Source organism: Astatotilapia calliptera, chromosome 7 (genome assembly GCF_900246225.1).
Source record: "Astatotilapia calliptera chromosome 7, fAstCal1.2, whole genome shotgun sequence".
NCBI classification, from domain to species: Eukaryota; Metazoa; Chordata; class Actinopteri; order Cichliformes; family Cichlidae; genus Astatotilapia; species Astatotilapia calliptera.
In genome coordinates, this window is record NC_039308.1 from 59,073,628 (window position 1) to 59,095,341 (window position 21,714).

Sequence of the window (21,714 nt, forward strand, 5' to 3'; positions counted from 1 at the left end):
CATGTTACCTTCCGGTTTAGGCAAGCGCGTTTCAGACTAACGCAGACTAACCTTAATGTGCTGTTTTTTTGTTAAAATAAACCTTTCAGATGGATATACTTAAAGCTGAGATCGAAAGAAAGAGGAAACTCCTTGAAGAAAAGAATCTTGTTGACGTAAGTATCCGACGAAGTTGCTTGTTATTGTTAGCTTGGCTACGTTGCTAACACGTCGTTTAACCAGGCTAGTTAAGTATTTTTAGAATGATCGTTTTTCATCCATATCGATAGCTTTATCTATAAAGTACTGAACTCCATCTGCAGTAGAATATAAAGCTAACTTTAGGATTAAGCTAAACACAGAGCTGTAGTTTACGAATTGTAATTGCTGCTACGTAACAGAACATTAACTTTATAGTATCACGATTTAAGCAGAAATTCTGGTATTTATACCGTTTAAACTTATCCTAACATTTAATTTTTTTAATGCAAACATAAGTACCTGCTTCTTTTTCTTTCCAGGACTCAAAAAAATTCTTTAAAAGAGCTGAGCTCTCACAGAAGGAAAGAGACGATTACTTCAGAAGATGCGGATACAAGGTTCATGTCAACATCACTCTGCTTCTCACTCTCTCGATTTTCCTGAGACACTCAGACTTATTTAATTCACTGTCTGGCTTGGTTAGTGTGACACAAAAATAACGAGTAAACCTTCTGCCAGCAAAAAGATAAGGACAGGTGTTGATACTCAGGTGTACAACAGTGTCTGTATTTGTGTTTACTGTGGTGTTTTCCCCCAATTTGCCTCTGCTGCCTGCATCTGTAGGTTCAGAGAGAGACTCCTGAGAGCCAGGTATGGCATTGCACAGTGAAAGTAGCCAACAGGATGCATGATAAAAGGATAAAACACACTGTGTCCTAAACGCTCATGCTTCCTAGGCATCCTTTCTGGAAGTTCTTACTGAAATCTGTTGGGATGAAAACCTAAAAGATATAGCGGAGGGCACATTTTCTGGTTGTTACAAATAACCACACGAGCACTGAATATTTTGGTACAGGATGCCTGGACTCACCTAGTAGTAACTTATTGTATAATAACTGGATATCAGCTTTACACAAATGGAAATATTCACCAGCTCACTTCTGCTGGATAGATTTAGACTTTTCAAGGTGATTTTAAAATTTTATCAATAAGATGAAAGCATTTGAAAGCTTGATTTAAACTCACCTGCATTCTGTGGATGCTAAACTGTGTCATTTCCAAATTATCAACATAGTTTAAATGTCATATAAATGAAATATTTATATGTGCCACAGTCATTATCACAGCTTTGCCTTATGCCAGGCTAGTTATGTATTACAGCCACTTGTCAGAAAGCAAAGGAACACGGAAAGGAAGCTTCAAAGCAAAAGTGGGACACTGCCACGGTGTTGATTTCAGCATGGGATAATGTACTGAAATGAAAAAGTGTTTTTGTTATCAAGCTCTGCTTCTTATTTTTGCAGTTAATTTGTGACATAAGCTTTTAATATTTAAGCAAATTATGGTGTGCAACATGTTTACCGTGACATTTTAACAGCTGCTCAGTGGCAGATTGTATTTATGTTATACTTTGTGCAAAGCTTAAAAACCTGGCTCATTAAGCCATTCTCTTTGTACACGGGCAGCGTACTATGTTTTATTTAAAGCGAAAGAGCTGTTGTTTACTGAGAAGGCTTTTTGTCACCATTTGCTGGTTCTTTTAGATTGTGCTTTTTAAACCACAATCTAAGAGTGCTGGCATGCATGTGCCTTTTAAAGCATGATTTGGGTATATTTTGAGTTTTGTTGTGCAAAGAATACAGAGTATCTTTTTCCTGTGTTTAGGCCTGATGGGTGATTTAGACTTCTGTGGGAAATCTACCTTGTTACTTACGTTGTAACCAAAAACACTTTTTAACCCTATACTGTAACCTTGCATGTATTCTGATGTAACTACACAGCAGGTCAACACAGCCCACAACGGCTAGGGTTAACAAGGGTTTTCGGTTGCGTTGTAAGTTAGGATTTAAATTTCCCGCAGAAGCCTAAATCACACATAAGATGTTACAGCCGCTAAAGTTATCATGTTGGTGTAGTGTTTGTTATATGCTTTCTTTTTTGGTAACTTATTGTGTTACTTGTCTTTCTTGAAGAGTTGCCGGTAAGGGAGTGGTGTGAATGTTTGCAGTTCTGTTTATTTTGTTGATGCCTTTTTGTCTCTTTGGTCATGAGGTCTCAGCTCATGAAGACATTGCAGATGCTTTTCCCCCCTCATTTCTTTTGTAGTAGTTTTATTTGTCATTTTGCCAAGAAACATTAGATTAAATTGAGATCCTCCAAATTGCCTTCATGTTCTTCCAGTAATGCTGGTGTATTTCTGTTCCCTCAATATTGTCCATAAGATTGAGAAGAAAGAGGAAGATGAGCCATCCACTTCAACTAATCCAGTCTTGGAACTGGAGCTCACAGAAGAGAAGCTCCCAATGACACTTTCACGACAGGAGGTGAGTCAGTATAAAACATCAACACTTTCTTTTCATTCATTTTCCTTTAAATATCATAACATTTCATTTTCTTACCACCAAGTGAATAAATATTTCATTTGCATCACTGTTTTTGTGTAGGTTATTCGACGACTTAGAGAACGAGGGGAACCGATCCGATTGTTTGGCGAGTCCGATTATGATGCCTTCCAGAGGCTCCGGAAAATTGAGATTCTGGCCCCAGAAGTAAACAAGGTAGGATTGAGTGTTAACTGGATTTTGGAAAAAACATGCAGTTGAAATTCACATTCATTCCATCTACTCTGGAAAATTGCATGCCACTTTAAATGTTCTTGATTGTATTTAGGAGAGATTGAATTTATTTTAGTGTCAGAATGCTGATTGACACTCATAATATTTGCTGTTTTAACTGTGCCAAGGGCTTGAGGAATGATCTGAAAGCCGCCATGGACAAGATTGACCAGCAGTACCTGAATGAGATTGTTGGAGGAACAGAGTCAGGAGAATTGGACACACAGCATGACCTAAAAGTGCACGAAGAAAACACCACAATAGAAGAACTTGAGGTACAGTGCAATGTCCAAGAAAAAAGAATGAATCTCCAGTTATTAAATAGCTTCTCTTTTTGTCAGATAAATTTTCGGACACAGTTTGTTTTGTTTTCAATCATTTTATGTTTGTGGGTGGTGTTTTTGTGTTAATAATGAAAATATCCCCCTAGGCTCTTGGAAAAACTCTTGGAACAGGTGACGATGATGGAGACCAGGATGTTATTGCTAAATTTTTGAGGGTAAGAATTTCATGCTTGACCTTTTGATCTAAAGTTTTTATTAATTTACACAAAATGTTTTGGTTTTTTAGATGGTGAAAAACAGGAGCTTTTCTCTCATTTCACTATGTATCTATTACTTAACTCTAGGGGAGGTCTATATAAATAGGAAAAGTTGTAAAACTAAAGTTAAAATTCCATAAATCTACACCCTCCGCAATTTCCGAAGCTTTCCAGTGGGGCTAATTGGTGTCTTTTTTGGGGCCAATTCTGGCCCCTGGGCCTTACTTTTGACACCCCTAGTTTACAGGGAGCTCTTGGGTAAATATTAATAGTAATTAAAAAATTATATACTACTATACCTGCTGCTGTTCATATGTTTACATAGTTTAAAAAGTTTAACCTTTTGCACCATTATCAAAAGGAGAATTCATTATGAGTTATTTTTATTATATTTATTTCTTTTATTTGTTCTTTTTCAAATGGGTCAAATAATGGACATTTGTCTAGTGTTAGTTACCACTGCATTTCTTGGAAATGTTTTCCTGTTGTTGGACTCTAGTTTCTTCTTGGCGTTTGGGCCAAAGATCTGAACAGCCGAGAGGACCACGTGAAGCGCAGCGTTCAGGGCAAGCTGGCCAGTGCGACACACTCGCAGACCGAGTCTTACCTCAAGCCTCTCTTCAGGAAGCTCAGGAAGAAGGTAATTTTTGTGGCTGGAGCAAAACAAACTATGGTGCATGGTTCTTTCATGTGTGGATTTACTTTTCATCATTATCTTTTACAGAATTTACAAGCTGACATCAAAGAGTCAATCACAGACATCATAAAGTTCATGTTGGAGAGAGAATACGTCAAGGTATGATAATATCATGTAGCCCCTGTTGTTATTTTTGCATCCATTATAAACTTTCCTAAATGTCTTTTAGGCAAATGATGCATATCTACAGATGGCCATTGGTAATGCCCCTTGGCCAATTGGTGTGACTATGGTGGGAATCCACGCCCGTACAGGACGAGAAAAGATCTTCTCCAAGCACGTGGCCCACGTTCTTAATGACGAGACGCAGAGAAAATACATTCAGGTTAGACCCAGAGTTATACACACTTGTGTTTTTATGCTAACCTGTTGCTGAGACAGACACGAACAGCTTTAGATATCACGGCTGAGTAGTTATTCCTATTTTACTTTTTGAAGTCCTCCACCTGGGGTGCATGTGCAGCGTGTGTAATTGGTGCAGTATATTGTAAATGTAAATTCCTCACTGACGAGTCAGCGCTTTGGAAATTGACATTACCCTGACCCATGCAGGCTCAAAGATATGGAAATATAATCAAGGCTTCAGAGTGTTTTCACATCTATAATTTGTTTTGTCTGATCTGATTCAGTTGATGAATTTTTTCATACGGTTTGATTTTAGCTGCGTCTGGGGCATGGGCAACAAAAGTACAGGAAGAAGGTGCTGCGTTCTGGAGTAGTTGGCCTGTGGTTGATTTTACAGCTAGTTGCTATAGTTAATGCACTCTGGCCATGTATGGTGCTATGCCACATTCCAGAATACAAAGCGTACCTGGTTACGGCAAAAGCATTTAGCTCAAACTTGCACTGTACGCCTTGTAATTAGGTCAGGTATATTTTTTTTGTAACCGAGTCCAATCGTTGTGTTGACATCTGCACAAATGAACCACACCCAGTGAGAAAGCGAATCATAATTTGATTCAAGCAAACCAAATAGTACTGGTGGGAAAACACCTTAGACTTTAAAGATTACAACTTGAAACATTTTTAAAAGTTTTTAAAGATTGTTTTAAAAGATTTTTAAAATGTTCATATGGTTTTACACGCAGTCATGTGTGTCCTCTTGATTTCGGTGGTGTTTTTATGTAAACCAAAAAACTGTGACCAAAACATATTTCTATGGAAAACAAAATTTACTCCTGTCCTTCAGGCGACTTTTAAAATCATTATTAGGTTGGCGTTTGTTTTCAGGACAGCGTCCCGCATTTAAGTGTATAAGAGTTAATACAATCGAATTACCACTGCATGTTTAAGACAGTGTGTATTCGTGGACGTTATGAACATGCTCCTTGCAATTATGCAGTGTGTTTACATTATTTGGTGGTTATTAACAAATTGGCATTAGAATTCTGCCCCATGAGGAAAACATTATTGTAACATTATTGTAAAGACCCTACTTAAACTTACCCTTAAGTAGGGTCCTTACCTTACAATATAAAGCTCCTTGAGGCAACTGTTGTTGTGATTTGGCACTGTGTAAATAAAATTGAATAGAAACAGATTTTTAACAATATGTTATCATTTTCGTTATAGTTGTGCATCCCCAAAAACTCTGTAAAAACTTAATATTCTAGGTTATATTCATATTTTTTAAGGCTTACATTGTTTATTTGGCACCTGAGTGTTTAAAAGGGAAAACAATATTTCTAGGCAATTTAGGAAATGAGCTCCTTGGCATGCCCAGTAATAATGATATAACCTTACTCTTGTCTTCTTGTAGCCTGAAGTCTCCGTTTTTAAACGCTTTTCACTCAAACTTTAATTTTCTTGATTGATTTTTTTTCCCTTTCTCTACAGGGACTAAAGAGGCTAATGACCATCTGCCAGAAACACTTCCCTACTGATCCATCAAAGTGCGTGGAGTACAATGCTCTTTAACTCGTTATTTAAGCCTGCCTGATCCGTTGTATCGCAGTTCAACGTTGGATTTTTTTTTCTTCCTTTTTTCTTTTTTTTGTACCTTTTGAATTTTGGTTGTGGCATAATCTTCTTTAGTAAGGGATTACTCTGGAAAAGATGTCTAAATTAAAGAAGACTGGGTTCAGTAAGCCTGTTTATGTACAGTCAATATTGTGCCAACTTGTAAGAGTAAAAAAACCATTTTGTATTTCAACTCTTTTGTCCCAGTAGACTTTACGTCCTTCGTTGCAAACATACTGGGAAAATCTAGAAAGTTACTGTGGCAGAGAGCATAAATTTATTTGGATGCTTTTAATTTTAATATAGACTCTAACTCTTAACATCAACAAATGCTTTTCATGCTATGACAGTGTAAGTTTAATTACACCTGAGGTTTCATGCTTTTCATGCTGTTTTCTGTGCACTTTCTTTAAGAAAACAATAAACAAAAAGAAAAAAGTGATCACTGTCATTAAAATATTTTTTCGTATTTTGTTTTTTTGAACACCATACATCGAAACTGTTTTTTAAATAAAGTGTTAAGTATTAATTTCCCCTTTTAAATGAGATTAAATGAGTCAAGATTTGTTTTCTCATAACCTTAGCTGCAAAATTCACATAATAGGCCAATGATTTCTTAAATTAGTAAGATGATCTCAAATGAAGTACTCTCACCATAGCATGCTTCAGTATCTTCTTTATTGCTCATGTTTTTAAGAATTCACTGGCAATATTCTTGTAAGATATAAATACATAATTTAAGAAATCATTGGCCTGTTATGTGAATGACTAAACTGCAATCCATTTGTTGAAAACTAGATTTGCACAATGATTGCTGATTAAAAACCCTCCGCTATTTTTTTTTTTTTTTTAAGACGCTAACAGCCAGCGTCATAATTCTGACCTTATTAAACAGAGTAACCATGGTGATATGATGTGCTCCTTGTTGTGATAGCACGTTCTCAGACAGCCTGAACCCACGTCACTACAGTTTCAGGCTGTCAAATCCAACCACGTCACTGGAGACCCAGCTGGCAGGTTGACAGTTGGCAGTGCAAATACCGTGAACTAGTGCTGGATTTTCCTCTGAACTTTCTCCCAGGATCCACGTCTAATTCAGCGGAAAGAAGACTGTCTCCTTTCAGCAGTTACAGTGGGGAAGCATTTGAAGTCGAGAAATAACATCATGTGAAGTAATCCACCCTGTGAGGCTTTTATCTTTTAGTCCTTGGGACGAAGTTAGGCTAAATATTTTGGCTTTTTTCCCAGTACATCACTGTCAGCAGAGATGTTTGCCAGGGCCTTGTAATGGTGAATGATGGTCAGGAGGAAAGTATTTAATTCAGTGTAAAAAACAAAACAAAGAAACGTCATTGTATCCTATAATACCCGAGGGTTTCTGTTAGGTGTTGATTGGAAAAATAAAATGAATATTCAAAATTAAATAAAGCCAGGTTGTTAATTACTCAGGTTTGGACCGGAATGCTAACTACATGCGACCAACAGCAGGCCACGCTGTGCGGTAATGATCAGATGGCCTTACTCAGGCAAATGTCAAATTGATAAGTCCAAAGCAGATCCTAGCACAGTGGGCAACAAGGGCAACATCGCTAAGAAACACCATCACTATGGGGGAAACTGTGCAGCAAGGCAGAGGATATTTGAATTGAACAACTGTATTTATATATATTAGCTCACTCTCAGCTGAAATAATCACTAAATTGTTTAACCAATGACAGAAAACACGCTAGGTTTATAGCCACAACTTGTTTTTCCCAACACTGATGAATTATACATCAGAATAACTGTTTCTTTGACACGCTCTGCAAAAGGCTCTTTGTCTAATTAAAACACAAACATCCGATCCATGTTAAGTCATTGTCTCTGTCTCTTGATCATCCTCTTCATTTCACTCCAACTTGTCCAAAACATTGAAATGTGAAAGAAGACTACAAAGTAATAGCTGGCCCCATCCCATTCTCTTGGCAGTGAGCCTGAAGAGAGGCGCTGATTTAATAGTGCCTGAACTCCCAGATAATAATGAGGGTTTGTATTCATTATGTGAGGGTGTAACTTGTTTTCTGTCTAATGACCTGCAGATCCACGGGCAGGCCCTTTGCTGGCTGTAAGATGTGGGAAAACCTGATGAAAATTTGCTCTCTGTGCTCCTTTTTGCTCAGGCGAAAGACTGCTGTGGGACCCATGAAAGAGACAATCAAAACACATTACAAATTCTAGGATTTGTGAAAGGATTATCTCCAGCTACAGAATGTAGAAATTAAAGCTGAATGTTGCTCTGATGCTTGGTTGTTTTCCAATTTATTATTTCAAGCTAAACGGTGCCAAAAATAGCTAAAGGTTATTCTTAGATTTGGCAAGATTTGTTTTTTGCATTGAGTTAGTTCCAGAAAGTGGTCATCAGTCATTAAAGATGATTTCAGCTCAGCACTTTATTTTGGGTGACCATTCATTTTCCTGGAAAAGCCCCTTCTGTGTAATGCCACTTTGTAGGTTTGAACTGTAATTAGAGCTTCATTCCTCTTTTCATCTGAACTGGCTGGACTGTATGATCGTTGCCAGGCACCTTAGTAGAGGTGGAAACCAATTACCAGTGAAGGTATAGCGTGTCACACCAATATGTCGTGTTCTCGCTTTCCCTCTATCTTTTGTTTTTTTTTTCCTCTCCTTTATTCTCTCTTTCAAATCTTTGGCACGATAAATGGGTTGATAAATATGCAGATTGTTCCTACATAATCAGAAACAAATATAGCAAAATAGCCATCCTTGTCAGACTACCTAAAGGCTTTGTCTCATCTGGAGCCACTTACATAAATTGATGTCACTGTCACCTATAAAGTGTTTATAAGCAGGGCTCCAATGGGGCTTAAAGGTCAGAGAATCTGTTAAAATGCTAAGTATGATGAATGAGATGCATTGTAATAATTCTGTGGTAACAGCAGAGAAATCAGAAGTGATGGAGGATTCTGGTGACGTGTGTCTTTAACCTTTTTGATTGTTTTTTTCATAAAAATGTGAAAGGAATTGTGTGGATGGGCCTCTTGTTTGTTATTGCGAAGACATAACATGTATAAAACAGGACTAAAAAGAACATTGCTTTTGCATCCTCAACTGCTGCTTTCAATTTGCCAAGAAATCAATTTTCAAAGAGCAGCAGCACCACAGAAATGCATCTTTTCATATGAATTGTCCTCAGAGGAGCCATCACCATGGTGAAGCATCTTCCGAGCGACTGCCTTCTTTAGTTCACGGAGGAAATGAAATAGAAATGAATCAGAAAGGGAAAGAATAGACAGAAGTGCAGGCATACTACATTAAATACAGATGGCAGCACACATGATCCTTTGACTGCATTAACTACATAACACAGTTGGATACATGAGAGATTAGAAAGGATGTGAAGCTTTCCTACAGGCGGATGTGATTTGCAGTACAGTCTCCAATACCTCCTCTCTTTTTGCTTTCCCCCCCAAACAGTCGATCAGTCAGATTTGTTAACTCTTTCTTTCTACTGTTATGAATGTGGGAATGCAACACTAATGTTGGTCAAATGTTGGTACACTGCTTGAAGTCCTGCTTTGGCGCAGTCGGTTTACAGTGGCACGAACCTTGTGCCACTGTGTGTGTGTGTGTGTGAGTGTGTGAGGGAGAGAAATAGAGTATCGACGTTTCTTGTTTTAGAAAAGGTAAATCAATAATTTCTCACAGAGTTAAACCAAACAGTCTGCGCGCTTTTCTGTCAGGCATCCATCAGGATCCAGGAAAGAGGAATGGGGAACTGCTTCTTTTTATGAAGTCTTGGTGCTTTCATAAGTGTGTGCGTATACTGCCTGTGTCAGACTGCTCGCTTTCTGCTGACACTCAGGACACACACCTAAGTGTACTCTAGGCGAGACAGAGAGGGGGAGAGAGAGAGAGAGAGAGAGAGAGAGAGAGAGAGAGAGAGAGAGAGAGAGAGAGAGAGAGAGAGAGTGGAGCTTGCAGCGGCGAGGCAACTTGCAGCTGAAGGAGCGAGGAGAGGACACATGAGGCCGGTCGCAGCTGATCAGGCTCTGTGCATGAAGCCTGCTTCTATTTTACCGTGTACGAGAGAACGGCAAGCTGATTAAAACAAGAGGGGATAACGCTCCACACGTTAAAAAGCCCGAACTGCTCTCGCGGTATGGACGGGTTACAGTCACAAAATGCTGGAGTTGGTGGCATCGCGGAAGACGCGGAGGAAAAGTATCGCGCACTCGCCTATGACACTGCTCTGAGCACTTTGGTGGCAGTGGCCCTGTATGTCGTGATAAAAGTGAGCCTGGACGGCTTCAGACAGTGGCGGGCCAAGATCTCCGTGCTCGTCGTGGGTTCGGGACCCGTGGGACTGACGGCCGCGCTGGTTGCTGTCCGCTCCGGGAAGGTGCTGAAATTGACCGTGCTGGACGAGAGGTACCGGACCGCCCTGCTCTCCCGGCCCCAGCAGATCGCTCTGGATCCCCGCAGTGTGAAGTTTCTGCTGGGACTCGGGGTGGACTTTGATAACATGGAGGGCTGCTGGCATAACGATCATTTTTTCACCAGAATAGGCGTGTTTCAGGAGTACCTGCTGAGCATCCTGGAGCAGAAGAAACAGAGGGTGGACGTCAAGGTGCAGCTGGGAACCAAGGTATGCCCTCTTCCCCGATTTTAAGTTAGCTCAATGAGTTGATAATCGCACGGTCTCTGTATGCAACATGTCTTGAATCTCCTCGGTGTTTTCTGTGTTATAGATAACTTAATTCTCAAAATAATCCTCACTGTGCTCACTGAAAAAGGATACACAACTTCATTTCGTTCAATTCATTCAACACAGACGCCAGTGAGCTGAGGAGAAAATGTGCGATGAGTCAGTCCAGAAAAAAGGCGGAATTCCCACGCTACCTCATTTTGCAATGACTGACTGTCAAAACCCGATTCTCCAAAAGACTCTGGTGTGTGCCTCCACTCCAGCAGGGGTCTGATAGCCATCAGTGATGGTGACATAGATGTATGTCCCTGTGTCTACTCGAAGGCTCAATCTCAGGCTCCCAGTGAACCATTTCTGATGCTGCATCTCACTTATTCGTTTTTCTTTTCTTTTCTTCTTTTTTTTTGCATTTAAGAATCTTATTCTTCTTTTTGTATATCTCTCAGCACGACACTGAACCCCCCACTGAAACACGAGGTACATTTTATTTTATATATTGGCAGCAAAGAGTGAGCCTTCAGCCTTACATTTCATTTTCTGTAGATCAGTTTGATCATTCACTCTAGTCACAATATAAAATTACTACTGAACCATTTTCCTAGGTCCTCACAAAATACTGTAAAAGGTCAGAGTGAAACCGCCAGTTGAAATAACATGTTATGTAAGCTGACCTCAGACCCGAAGAGAATCCTTTCTACAAATGGCAGAATTACAGTAAACACATCCCAACCTAAACACATTATAGCACAAAAATAAAACTGATTTCACATTGTAATACTTTTTAAAATCCATTCTATTTTTTATAGATTTCCACAGTGATTTTTTAAAAGGGATTCCCACCCCAAATTCATAATAACTCTGTATTCCTGCACCTGATGCCATGACACAGCCTTGATGATGAAATAATGACTGATATACCTGTTGTGAGCTTGTTTTTCATAGTTTTCATAGCATTTACTCACCAGCAGCTCCGGTCCTCCTGCAGCTAGACTTCAGCTCATGACAAAGAATTAACCTACTAACACAAAGACCTCAGAATGGTTGCCCAGAGTGAAGCTGTCATTGCTCAGAGTGGGCAAACAATGGTTAAGTGTTCAGTGAATATTTGTGGCATGACTGGAAAATAAAGCCTAGATTTTATGAATGTGGGTGTTTTATGATGTTTTTAGTACACTTTGATGTTTCCCTTCTAACTACTCATCAAACAGAATGAAAGCATTATTTAATCTGTCAGACCGTATCATAGCTGATGCTGCTTTTTTGGCTCTGGCTAGGAGCCGCTCATCTTTCCTCAGCTCTTCAGTGACTCACTAACCTTTGGAAGGTGGAAGACGAGGTCAACAAGCACATCTGACTTCAATTATGTTTAGAATCACTGCCAAGTTCACAATTTCTTCTTTATTAGAAAGGGCAGTGGGTGTGATGACAGGTTTTTTTTTTATTATCTCCTAGCCCATCAAAGCTTCAAAGATCTGAGAATAGAAAAGGTGTCTTTTAAATCATCTCTTCACTGTATAGACTAAATGGATTAAATACAGATCTATTAGGCTATGAGCTCTTATACCCTCTGTATAACCCTTTTATTGTCCCTTTAAGCCTGTTACTGTGTACCCAACTTGGTCTGATCCTTCTCCTCCTATCCACAGGGTAGGAGGTATTGTTTAACTTTGAGGCCGTCATGCATACAACATGACTGTAATAAAGGTCTAAAAGATGTGCAGCTGCTGAGAGAAACATAGCCTTTGGAGGCGATTGGTATATTTACAACCCATCTGCCACTTAGATTAGTAAGTAGAGGAAGAACAGGTCAGCCAGCTGGTCAAGGAGCAGATGCAAAAATGCCAAATGCAGAAAAAGCAAAGATGAAAATAGCAGTAAATGTAAAACGTAATTTTAAAAAGTAGAGGTTTCAATATTTTGGGTAAGAAAATAACCAGTTTTGCCCTTTCATTCAGTGAAAGTTTTAGCTAACTTACATTGGCTTCCTGTGAAATTTCTATTGATTTTAAAATTCTTTTACTCATTTATAAAATTTTAAATAATATGGCGCCGAGCTGTTTAACAGAACTTCTCCATTTGTAACCCAAAAAAAGCACTAAGATCTTCTAACCAGATGCTCTTAATGCAACCTAGGTCTAGGCTGAAAACCAGAGGCGATCGTGCCTTTGCTATCGCAGTACCTAGACTATGGAACAATCTCCCTATTGCCCTTCGTACTTCTGAGTCTATTCAGTCTTTTAAATCTCTCTTAAAGACTCATCTTTTTACTTTGGCTTTGACTTAAGTTAGCTGACTATCATTTGGCTGGTTTCAATGTTTGTCTTGTGTTGCTATTGTCTTGCTGTTGGTAAATTATTTCACTCGCTCCTAATTTGTGAAGCAGTTTGATCGACATTGTTGCTTTTAAATGTGTTATATAAATAAATTTTGATTTGATTTCAGTTTTATGAAGATTCTCTGAATCTTTAAATGATTCACAAGAAAAGTTTAGCTACCTGCCCGTGCTTTATTTTACAAGCTGGTGAACCTCCCCAGTCAACCTTCCTTCACCCTCTTTTTTCACACACCTTTTTTGATTGCATATATTTCAAGAAACAATTCTTGGATTATTAATTTTTTAAATGTACAAGGTTTAAAGTTTACACAGCATCTCACCTCTACTTGGAAGAAGGATTGTAGTTGCAGCCATGTTAACCTCTATACAATTTGTAACATTTTACCTGTTTTGCAGGTAAACTAGCCTGTAATTTACGGGTTGCTTAATAGTTACAGCCAGAACTCCTTTACAAGCTTTGTTATCTTCACTTCTTTGATAACTGGCTGTTAACTAATTTATTATTCCTTTTTGTTTTAGTTCACTGAGGATTACCTGCGACAGATTCCACACAATAATTGGCCACGTGTGATTGTGGTAGCTGATGGATCTTGTGGCGACTCCTGCTCTGTGTTGGGGATCAGCTCTGACTACACTGTGGAGTCCTGCCATGCATATGGAGCTAATGCAACTATAGAGAGATTAGACCAGAGACAGGTTAGGAAATGCACACACACACACACACACACACACACACACACACACACACACACACACACACACACACACACACACACACACACACACACACACACACACACACACAATGATCTGATGCATGAATGAGCATTATGCAAAGACTAAAGAAAGCATGTGAGCACAAAACAGTCAACAGGTTGTCAGTTGTGTAAAGAATAAACACAGTGAAGGGATGTCCCACTGTGGATGATTTTATTTGGACTCCCATAAAGCTAATCTGGGGAGAAACTGATGTAGACCAGCCGATAACAGCCTCACACAATATATGAGTCATATGAATAGCCAGATTTCGGAAGACTGTTGAATCTCATCAGCATCAACAGTAGCTCTATTTTGATTTTACTCATAGAATTTGAAAAAAGCAGCTGCTGCTCTGATGGAGCAGGTGAAGGCAATGATAAAGCTTTGGATTTATTACACTCCCCTCGACAGACTCATAATCTGCTCCTGGCTCGGTGAATATGAATTAAGGTATCAGAACATCAGCTGTGAGGGTTTTTTTTTTTTTACACACTATGTTCTAAAGGTTAGTTTGCATCACATACGTGACTGACCAAGAGAATTACAGCACCGTGTAAAAGTATTAACCCAACCCCTCATTTCTTTATATTTTGCTACAAAAACAGCAAATAGCTGCAATGATTTATTGAAACATCAGCAAAAATGCTTAAAAAATATAGTATATGAGGCAAAAAAAAAGAGTTTGTACAGTCCAACAGGATTGAAAGTCAATATTTAACACCTTTATTTTTTGTGGCCTTTTGACATCTAAACATCCTACCAGACTTTATTCTCCTAGTATTTTACAGGATTGTCTAAATGTTGTTCAGCAAACCTTAAACACACGTTAATATGCTTTTTCTTCAGCAATGAACTCTTGCGTGGCGAGCGTTCATACAAGCCACAGCAATGCAGTGCTTATTCTTTTGGGCTCTTGGACAGCTCTTCTCATAGTTCCTTCCACCTGGTTGTAGCAGTTTTATGGTGAAATTGGAACCTTCAGTAGTTTCGAAATTCTTTTGTAACCAATCCCATCGGTATGTTTTGCAGCTATAAGGTTGCAAAACATTGTTAATGAGACTCCTTTTTTATGGGCCATCAGTTGGGACTGAACCAGCTGATATTAATTTGCACTAAATGGCAAGATTGTTTTATAATTACTGATACATTTCAGCTGGTGTCGTGACTTTCCACGCCTTTTTGCACCTCCCTTTCTTCATGTGTTCAATACTTTTTTTCTGTGTCATTTCTCATTATTACACATTTGTTTCCATGTGTAGATTGGATACGTTGTTACCGACATCTGGTGAGAATTTCACGTTAATAACGCCTTTAGAAATAGATTTACTTGGAAAATTTGTGATGTGTTCAATACTTATTTTCCACTGAGATCATTTCTGATGAACCTCCAGAGAACAATAGATGGATCATTTGAAAAGCCATGTTTATCTGCTGAAGATAGTTTCATAGGCCTGCAGCTTCTTGTTTTGTCCTCTGCTTATCCCGTTTCCTCAAATATTTAAGGACACCATGATTTCAGGTAATAACTCTAACTTCTTGACAGAGAAATGCTATTTTATGCCTGTCAAACTGTGTTATCATAGATCTTATGAAGATGAAGAAATTCGGTGAGGAAGTGGAAAGCAACACAAGAGGCCAACTTTGAGCCAATTGCACAAGTGCGGGATTTACAAAGGAGATGCTCTGTATCCCTGCTGCTGCCCTTTATAGGCCTGAACCCCCTCAGCCAGATCTTTAACAAGACTGACTATGAATACAAACTGCGGAATAGAGCAAACATAAGCCATCTCCTCTACATGGATAACACCAAGCTGTATGCCAAGAAGTAACTGATCATTGATCCACACCACTAGGATTCACAGCAATGACAATGGAATGTCAATGTGGACTGGAGAAGTGAAGTCAGATGGTAACAAAGAGAGGGAAGATCAGATCTGAGGGGTTGCACTGCCAGAAGGCAACATTGCAGACACTGAGGATAACTATAAGTACTTTGGAATCTCATGCGTATATGGGAACCACAAAGAGACAGCTAGGAAAGGTGCAACCACCAAAGATGCTAGCATGCAGACCGGCATAGTATACAACAGGGGTGGGGAACACCAGGCCTCAAGGGCCGGTGTCCTGCAGGCTTTATATGTGTCCTTAATCCAACACAGCTGATTTAAATGGCTAAATTACCTCATCAACATGTCTTGAAGTTCTCCAGACGCCTGGCAATGAACTAATTATTTGATTCAAGGTGTTTTGATCCAGGGTGAGATCTAAAACCTGCTGGACACTGGCCCTTGAGACCTGAAGTTCCCCACCCCTGGTATACAGGAACATCTGTGCCAAGTATGGCCTGGAAACCTAAGGTCAAAATGGAATACAACCCCAAAGGTGACTGAGAATGAGCAAGCTAATATCCTGGCAGAAACACCAGAGGGGAAACACACCAGCTACTGGTAGATAGAGCAGTCACCCAAGACTGTAAGACCAAACTGACCAACTTGTGCACCGCCTGGATTGACTACAAGAAAGCCTACGACTCTGTGCCTCAGAGAATCCTTTTATGGATAATGCCAACTACATACATGTCTATGGGACTTCCAGATGGTGACTGATAAACTGGTGTTTCCTAACCAACAAGAGTTGGTCATGGTGGATAAGCAGAGAAAGACAACTTTAGTGATATACCAAATATAGCATAGATGTATATTTATACAGATATGCCAAATGATACAACATCAGGAAAAAGGAATATGAAAATGACCTGGGGCTGAGAGAAGAGCTAGGCAGGGGTCGCCAGAACACTTGGGGGCAGTGACTCTCAAACTAGGTGTCCAGCAGAGCTCCCCCCCATTAGTGGATGCACGCCCTACTTGGGACCCAAACCCCCAACCTGCTGTTCTGAACTGCTGTAGTGTTACCATTACACTATGCAGCTGCTTTAGAGAGAGGGAGAATCCTATGTGGACAATGCCAGCCATACAAATTTAAGATAGAAACCATTAATAAAATCACAAATATGAGATGTCCATTGAAATGTTAGAGTCCAAAATCACATTCCTGCCAATCTTTTGAGGCAGAGATATTCAAAATGCTGACAAATTACATTTACATCAGTGCTCCTGATCCTGTCCAGACCATACAGGTAGTAGCTCTTGCTGGTTATTGCATGATTCATGTGGATGAAAGGTTGTTGTATTAGAGCATAGATTATCTACACTGACAACGCGTAGGGTTAATTTGGAGGAAGATAAATAAACATCGTCAGGTGAAAAGCTTCCAGGCTAATATCTGACTAATATCTGAACACAAGCATGGTCTCCCTGTATGCCACCATAACAATTCATATCACGTTCTCTGTAGTGGCGGTGTGGCTGCCTTTTATTGGCCACTTTTCTCTCTGGCTGTTTCCTGTAGTGATTGAATTTACCTCCCAGGATATGGCCTGGCCGTCCCTACTGTCCTTTCTATAGCCTCCCAGTGGCTGCCCTGTTCTGTCACTGTCTCCCTTGGCAGCACTAAATGCTGTTTGATCCCTCTGGTTTATGTCACTGAAACGAAAATGAATCAATAACAGCTTGAAGGAAAATGAGAAGTAACTGCTAGATTTAAGCATTAAATAAATATTAAGCTATTCTAAAGCTCCACTCATGTGAGCACAGCTCTACAGGCAGATATGGTGTGAATAGTAATGCCTGTTGATTTTTCCTGATGCACATCTTAAACACTCTCTGTATGTATATATGCATAGAGCTAGATTTCCTTACATGTTAATGGCCTAGTGATGATATGTAACATGACACTATTTCATTGCTGGTTTTTGCACATTTTATTCACTCTGATATAATTTCATCTAGAATTTGATCTCTTCCCTCTCTTTTTAAACTTTAGGTGCCCACTCCAGAGATCCGCGCTCACAGCCTTTACTTTGACCTGTCTGCCTATGGAGTGGAGGCCTTCAGAGAGCACAGAAACCAAACAACCAAGCCTGGCTTTCACTTGAAGATCTATGGCACTTTCAGAAACCGCTACATGGCCCTTGTCTGCCCTGCCTCTGACACCAAGATGGTTCGCTTTCTCAGGCAAACTGCACACTCCTCTGTAAGACTCTTTGTTGGCTCCGTTTTTGTTTTGTTTTTGTATACGTTATTGACAGGGACTCCAGATGATACATTTCTATGGCTATATTTAGCTGTTAATGTAGTAGAGAGGCAGATGATATTACCACTGGCTTTCACTTCTTTCTTAATCTGCCTATTCATCACTTTTCATTCAGCAAATGGCCTGTTAGTGTCTGCCTGTAGCTATGTGTGTTGGCCCGTGTGTGTTTTTTGTAAAAGCCAAAAAGAACCCAAGATGAAGAAATGGAGAAAGATGAAGTACACCCCTCTGTGTGTCTCTGTGTGTAGAGAAAGGCTGTCTGTAGTTATCTGTGTAGTCATCACCCCCCTGTGCTTCTTGTAGAGCACGTTCTTGGAGTTTTATTTGAAGTCTTCAGGTTTTCATGTCAAGTAACATCTTGATCATATGTAGCCTGTAGCCACAGCATGTAGTGTAGTATACACAGGTACTTAACAAGGCCATCTTTGGAGCTCTTGTTGCTATGTGGGTGGCCATTCAAATACACTGTTACTTGGTAACAGTTGACTGTGCAAGTAAGGGTCGAAGAAGAGCAGAGTTAAGCAGGGAGAGTGAAAGAAGAGGCTTGCCACTCAGTATGCTCAAGTTATGGTTGTCAGCCATCAGTGGGCACATTTCTTCTTCAGTTTTCGTGCACTGACATGATTTTTCACAAGTCAGTTCTGATGATAAAAGGAACAGTTTGCGTATGTGCAGAGCAAAACAGGCTATAAAGTCTCTCGTTTCATTACGAAATAATTTCCTGAGTATTTTAGTGGATAATCAAATAACTGTGTAATCTACAAACACACGCACACACGTCTCAGAGTTCCAAGATAAAGCCTGGGTTTTCTATTGAGTTAACAGAGCAAAACCGAATAATCTTTTATTCATATGATATATGACAAAGACAAGCGTTTTATATTTGATAAGGTTAGTTTTGCTTGACTATAGTTGTATATGGCTATAGTTACAGTTGCAATAGTTGCGAATTAATTTGTTCAAGCAAATCTTTTGATTAAAGTTTGAATCTGCTTTGGCTCATATAAACATTCATTAAAAAAGCTTTTATCAGCAAAGCTTAGATCTTTATGAACTTGCGATGGATTTTTGCAGATTTTTATTTTGGTAACATATATTTTACACAGCCAGGCACATTAACACAGTTGTAAATAATAATCAGAACATATGATTATATTTACAACCCCAAATCCTCTCTATTCAGGGGCCAAATAGTTTTCCGTTTTTGTTTTTTGGAATTTTGTTGTTGTTTTTATCAAGGCTTCATTGTATTAAGAAAATTAAAACCTTCTTGTTGTACCTCTGTGGCAGGAGCATGATTAAGAGTAGTCCGTACTGTAGCCTTGATACATGTGTAAACATCATTCACCTCAAACATCAGTGGCCTTTAATCATGCTGGAAACTTTGCCGTTTTTGTTTGTTTTTCCCAGATCATGAAGAACATTTTCCATCAATCTTTCAATGCTTATAAGACCGACATAGAGCCTCGTCTCAACGATGTGACCCTCCATCACATGCAGTGCAGCCGTCGTCTCTTTGAGATTCAGCTGTCGCACAGACGCATCAGTGCTGCCTACATAGAAGGGGACAATGTGGCTGTCACTGTGGAGGGTGAGGCGGCACGTGTCCTTAATTTTGACACAGGTAGGTGTCTATAAAACATCAGTTATTGCACTGCCATGAAAAAGACAGTGTTTTTCCTCACATTCAGCAGGGAAAAAAAAGCTTTGAACCGATGAGAAAATTAAAAAGAGTAGGATAGGAGGAAAGAGAGATGCGAGGAGAGGATAAATCCCTTTTATGCATGCAGTATAGCACATGTTGATGGGTGTGTGAGTCATTACTGCACTCAGTGGCCTTTCAGCCGACGCTTATCTGCTTTTGCCTTAATGCTGCTGAATATTTATTAATGTGTCACCGTGTTGTTTTCATTTAGACCATAAGATTAACTTCAAGGTTTTATAGGCTGATATTTGTGTGCAAAATGTGGACTTCTTAAATATGTGTTATACCTTAACAGATAGATTTTATTTAATGGATTTATGCTGTGTGTGGTTTATCTCTCCCCCTTTCCTTTCCTTTACTTTCCTTTCCTTTCCTTTCCTTTCTCCAATTTTCTTTCCTTTGCAGGTTGTGGAGTGAATCTAGGCATGCGAGGCCTGGAGTCTATGGGGACCTTCATTTACCGGACAGCTACAGCTGTGGACCAGACTGATATTCTTGAGGCACTGTCAGCTAAGATGCTGCACTCTAGACAGGTGGCTGAAACCTTCAAGCAGACAGGTCTGGCTGAGTCAATGTATGAATGAAATAGCAGAATGACTTAACGAATGCATATTGCCATCTAGTGGAAAGTGGTGGTGGATTGTTTAGTGAGTGTTTGCAATGAATCATGCAAATCATGCAAAAAAATAAGTAAATAAATAAACAAAACAAAAAAAGGACCACTGGGGTGCCTCTATGGCCAAGTGACTGAGGATACATACCACACCGGTTCAAATTTCCTGAGCAGTGAGTGTGGGGTTTGATTCCTGGCTGGACATATCTTTACTGATTTTCATGTCCTTGTTCTCTTTCTTAGTATTTTCCATTTGCTTTAATGTCTTTCTTTCTGATGTAATCTTTGACAAGAAAAGAAAACCAAAAAATAAATAATACTGTTATTGGTAAAGTACCAAATTTAGCTGTATTGTTATGTGGAGTGAATGAATCTATTCATGCTGGGAAACACAGAACCTGAAAACATTTGCATAACTAGACTAATAATCCACTTTCTTTAATTAGGTAAACATCTGACTTGCTGTCCTAAATCTAGCTGATTGCATTCTGTGACACACCATGTGTTCCTAGAGAAAAGCAGACAGAGCTTCAGCATCATGAGCTCGAACTGATGTCTAGTACACATGCAGAACAGCTGCTCTAAAGTGTTCTTATCTTTTTTCTGCGTGTATTTTTGTCTAATGATGTGGTGGTAATTATGGTGATGGTATTAAGTGTTTCCTAGAGTGGCCCATTTTTGTGTGCTGCCTTGTAAATGAGATTTTCTGGCATATTTTGAATATCTAACTGGAGTTTTCTATTCTTTTCTTAATATTTTGATTCAGGTAATTTAAAGCATTTCAGTGACATGAACCTGTTAAAGTGCTAATAAAGACTGTGACAAAGTAATTTTTGAAGTTGATGATGTTTGCATAAAACCTTTCTTTTTAATTTTTTTTAATTAAATGCAGTTAAAAATGCAATAAAAACAACCACAAATGTAGAGTATATCAGTCAAGGTCTAAAATATCCCAAAGTTATACAAGCAAATATACAAATCATCATCATCTGTGTGTTATTATATGCACCAATAGTGTCTTGTTGATTACTTGTTGTAAATAAACTGGATGTCAAACTGTTTTCAGAGTAAACTGAAATAAAATATGAGTGTGCACTGTCAGCAAAACTCCATATGAAGTAGCACTTCCACCTAGTGGTATGTCCTGTTTGTTGCATCTGTGCAGTCTCAAATTTTAAAAGTCACGAGTCATGTTTTTATTCAAGACTGCAATATTTTTAAAAAATTTTACGTACTAAAGTACTATTTTAGCCAACTGCATGGCAGCAGCTCATAGCAGCCATTTCAATTTAGACATATAGACATGGTCAAGATCACCAACTCATATTCAAACTGAAGGGAGAAAAAAGAGAATTTGTTTGACTTTGAATATGGCATGGTTGTTCATGCCAAACAGACTGGTCTGCATATTTCAGAAACTGCTGATATCTAGGATTTGCAGAGTATGACCCGG

The 21,714-nt window shown here is 39.2% G+C and overlaps 2 protein-coding genes across 4 annotated transcripts; both read left to right on the top strand.

Annotated features, from left to right (window-relative positions):
* The first annotated feature begins 22 nt into the window (after positions 1-22).
* On the top strand, positions 23-6,412 carry prpf18 (PRP18 pre-mRNA processing factor 18 homolog (yeast)). Of its 2 annotated transcripts, XM_026176189.1 has the most exons (11): positions 23-155; positions 501-578; positions 805-831; positions 2,403-2,504; positions 2,625-2,738; positions 2,924-3,070; positions 3,226-3,294; positions 3,836-3,976; positions 4,061-4,132; positions 4,203-4,358; positions 5,870-6,412. In XM_026176189.1, the coding sequence occupies exons 1-11, from the start codon at positions 90-92 to the stop codon at positions 5,948-5,950; spliced, it is 1,053 nt and encodes a 350-aa protein (XP_026031974.1). In that variant the 5' UTR covers positions 23-89; the 3' UTR covers positions 5,951-6,412. The 2 variants fall into 2 exon arrangements, with proteins under 2 accessions (XP_026031974.1, XP_026031975.1); XM_026176190.1 differs by lacking the exon at positions 805-831 and having other exon boundaries at positions 24-155.
* Positions 6,413-9,956: 3,544 nt separating this feature from the next.
* Positions 9,957-21,377, top strand: LOC113027480 (uncharacterized). Of its 2 annotated transcripts, XM_026177096.1 has the most exons (5): positions 9,957-10,637; positions 13,552-13,728; positions 17,674-17,883; positions 19,354-19,567; positions 20,054-21,377. In XM_026177096.1, exons 1-5 carry the CDS (start codon positions 10,152-10,154, stop codon positions 20,230-20,232), a joined length of 1,266 nt encoding a protein of 421 aa, XP_026032881.1. In that variant the 5' UTR covers positions 9,957-10,151; the 3' UTR covers positions 20,233-21,377. The 2 variants fall into 2 exon arrangements, with proteins under 2 accessions (XP_026032881.1, XP_026032882.1); XM_026177097.1 differs by lacking the exon at positions 13,552-13,728.
* Positions 21,378-21,714: the final 337 nt, after the last annotated feature.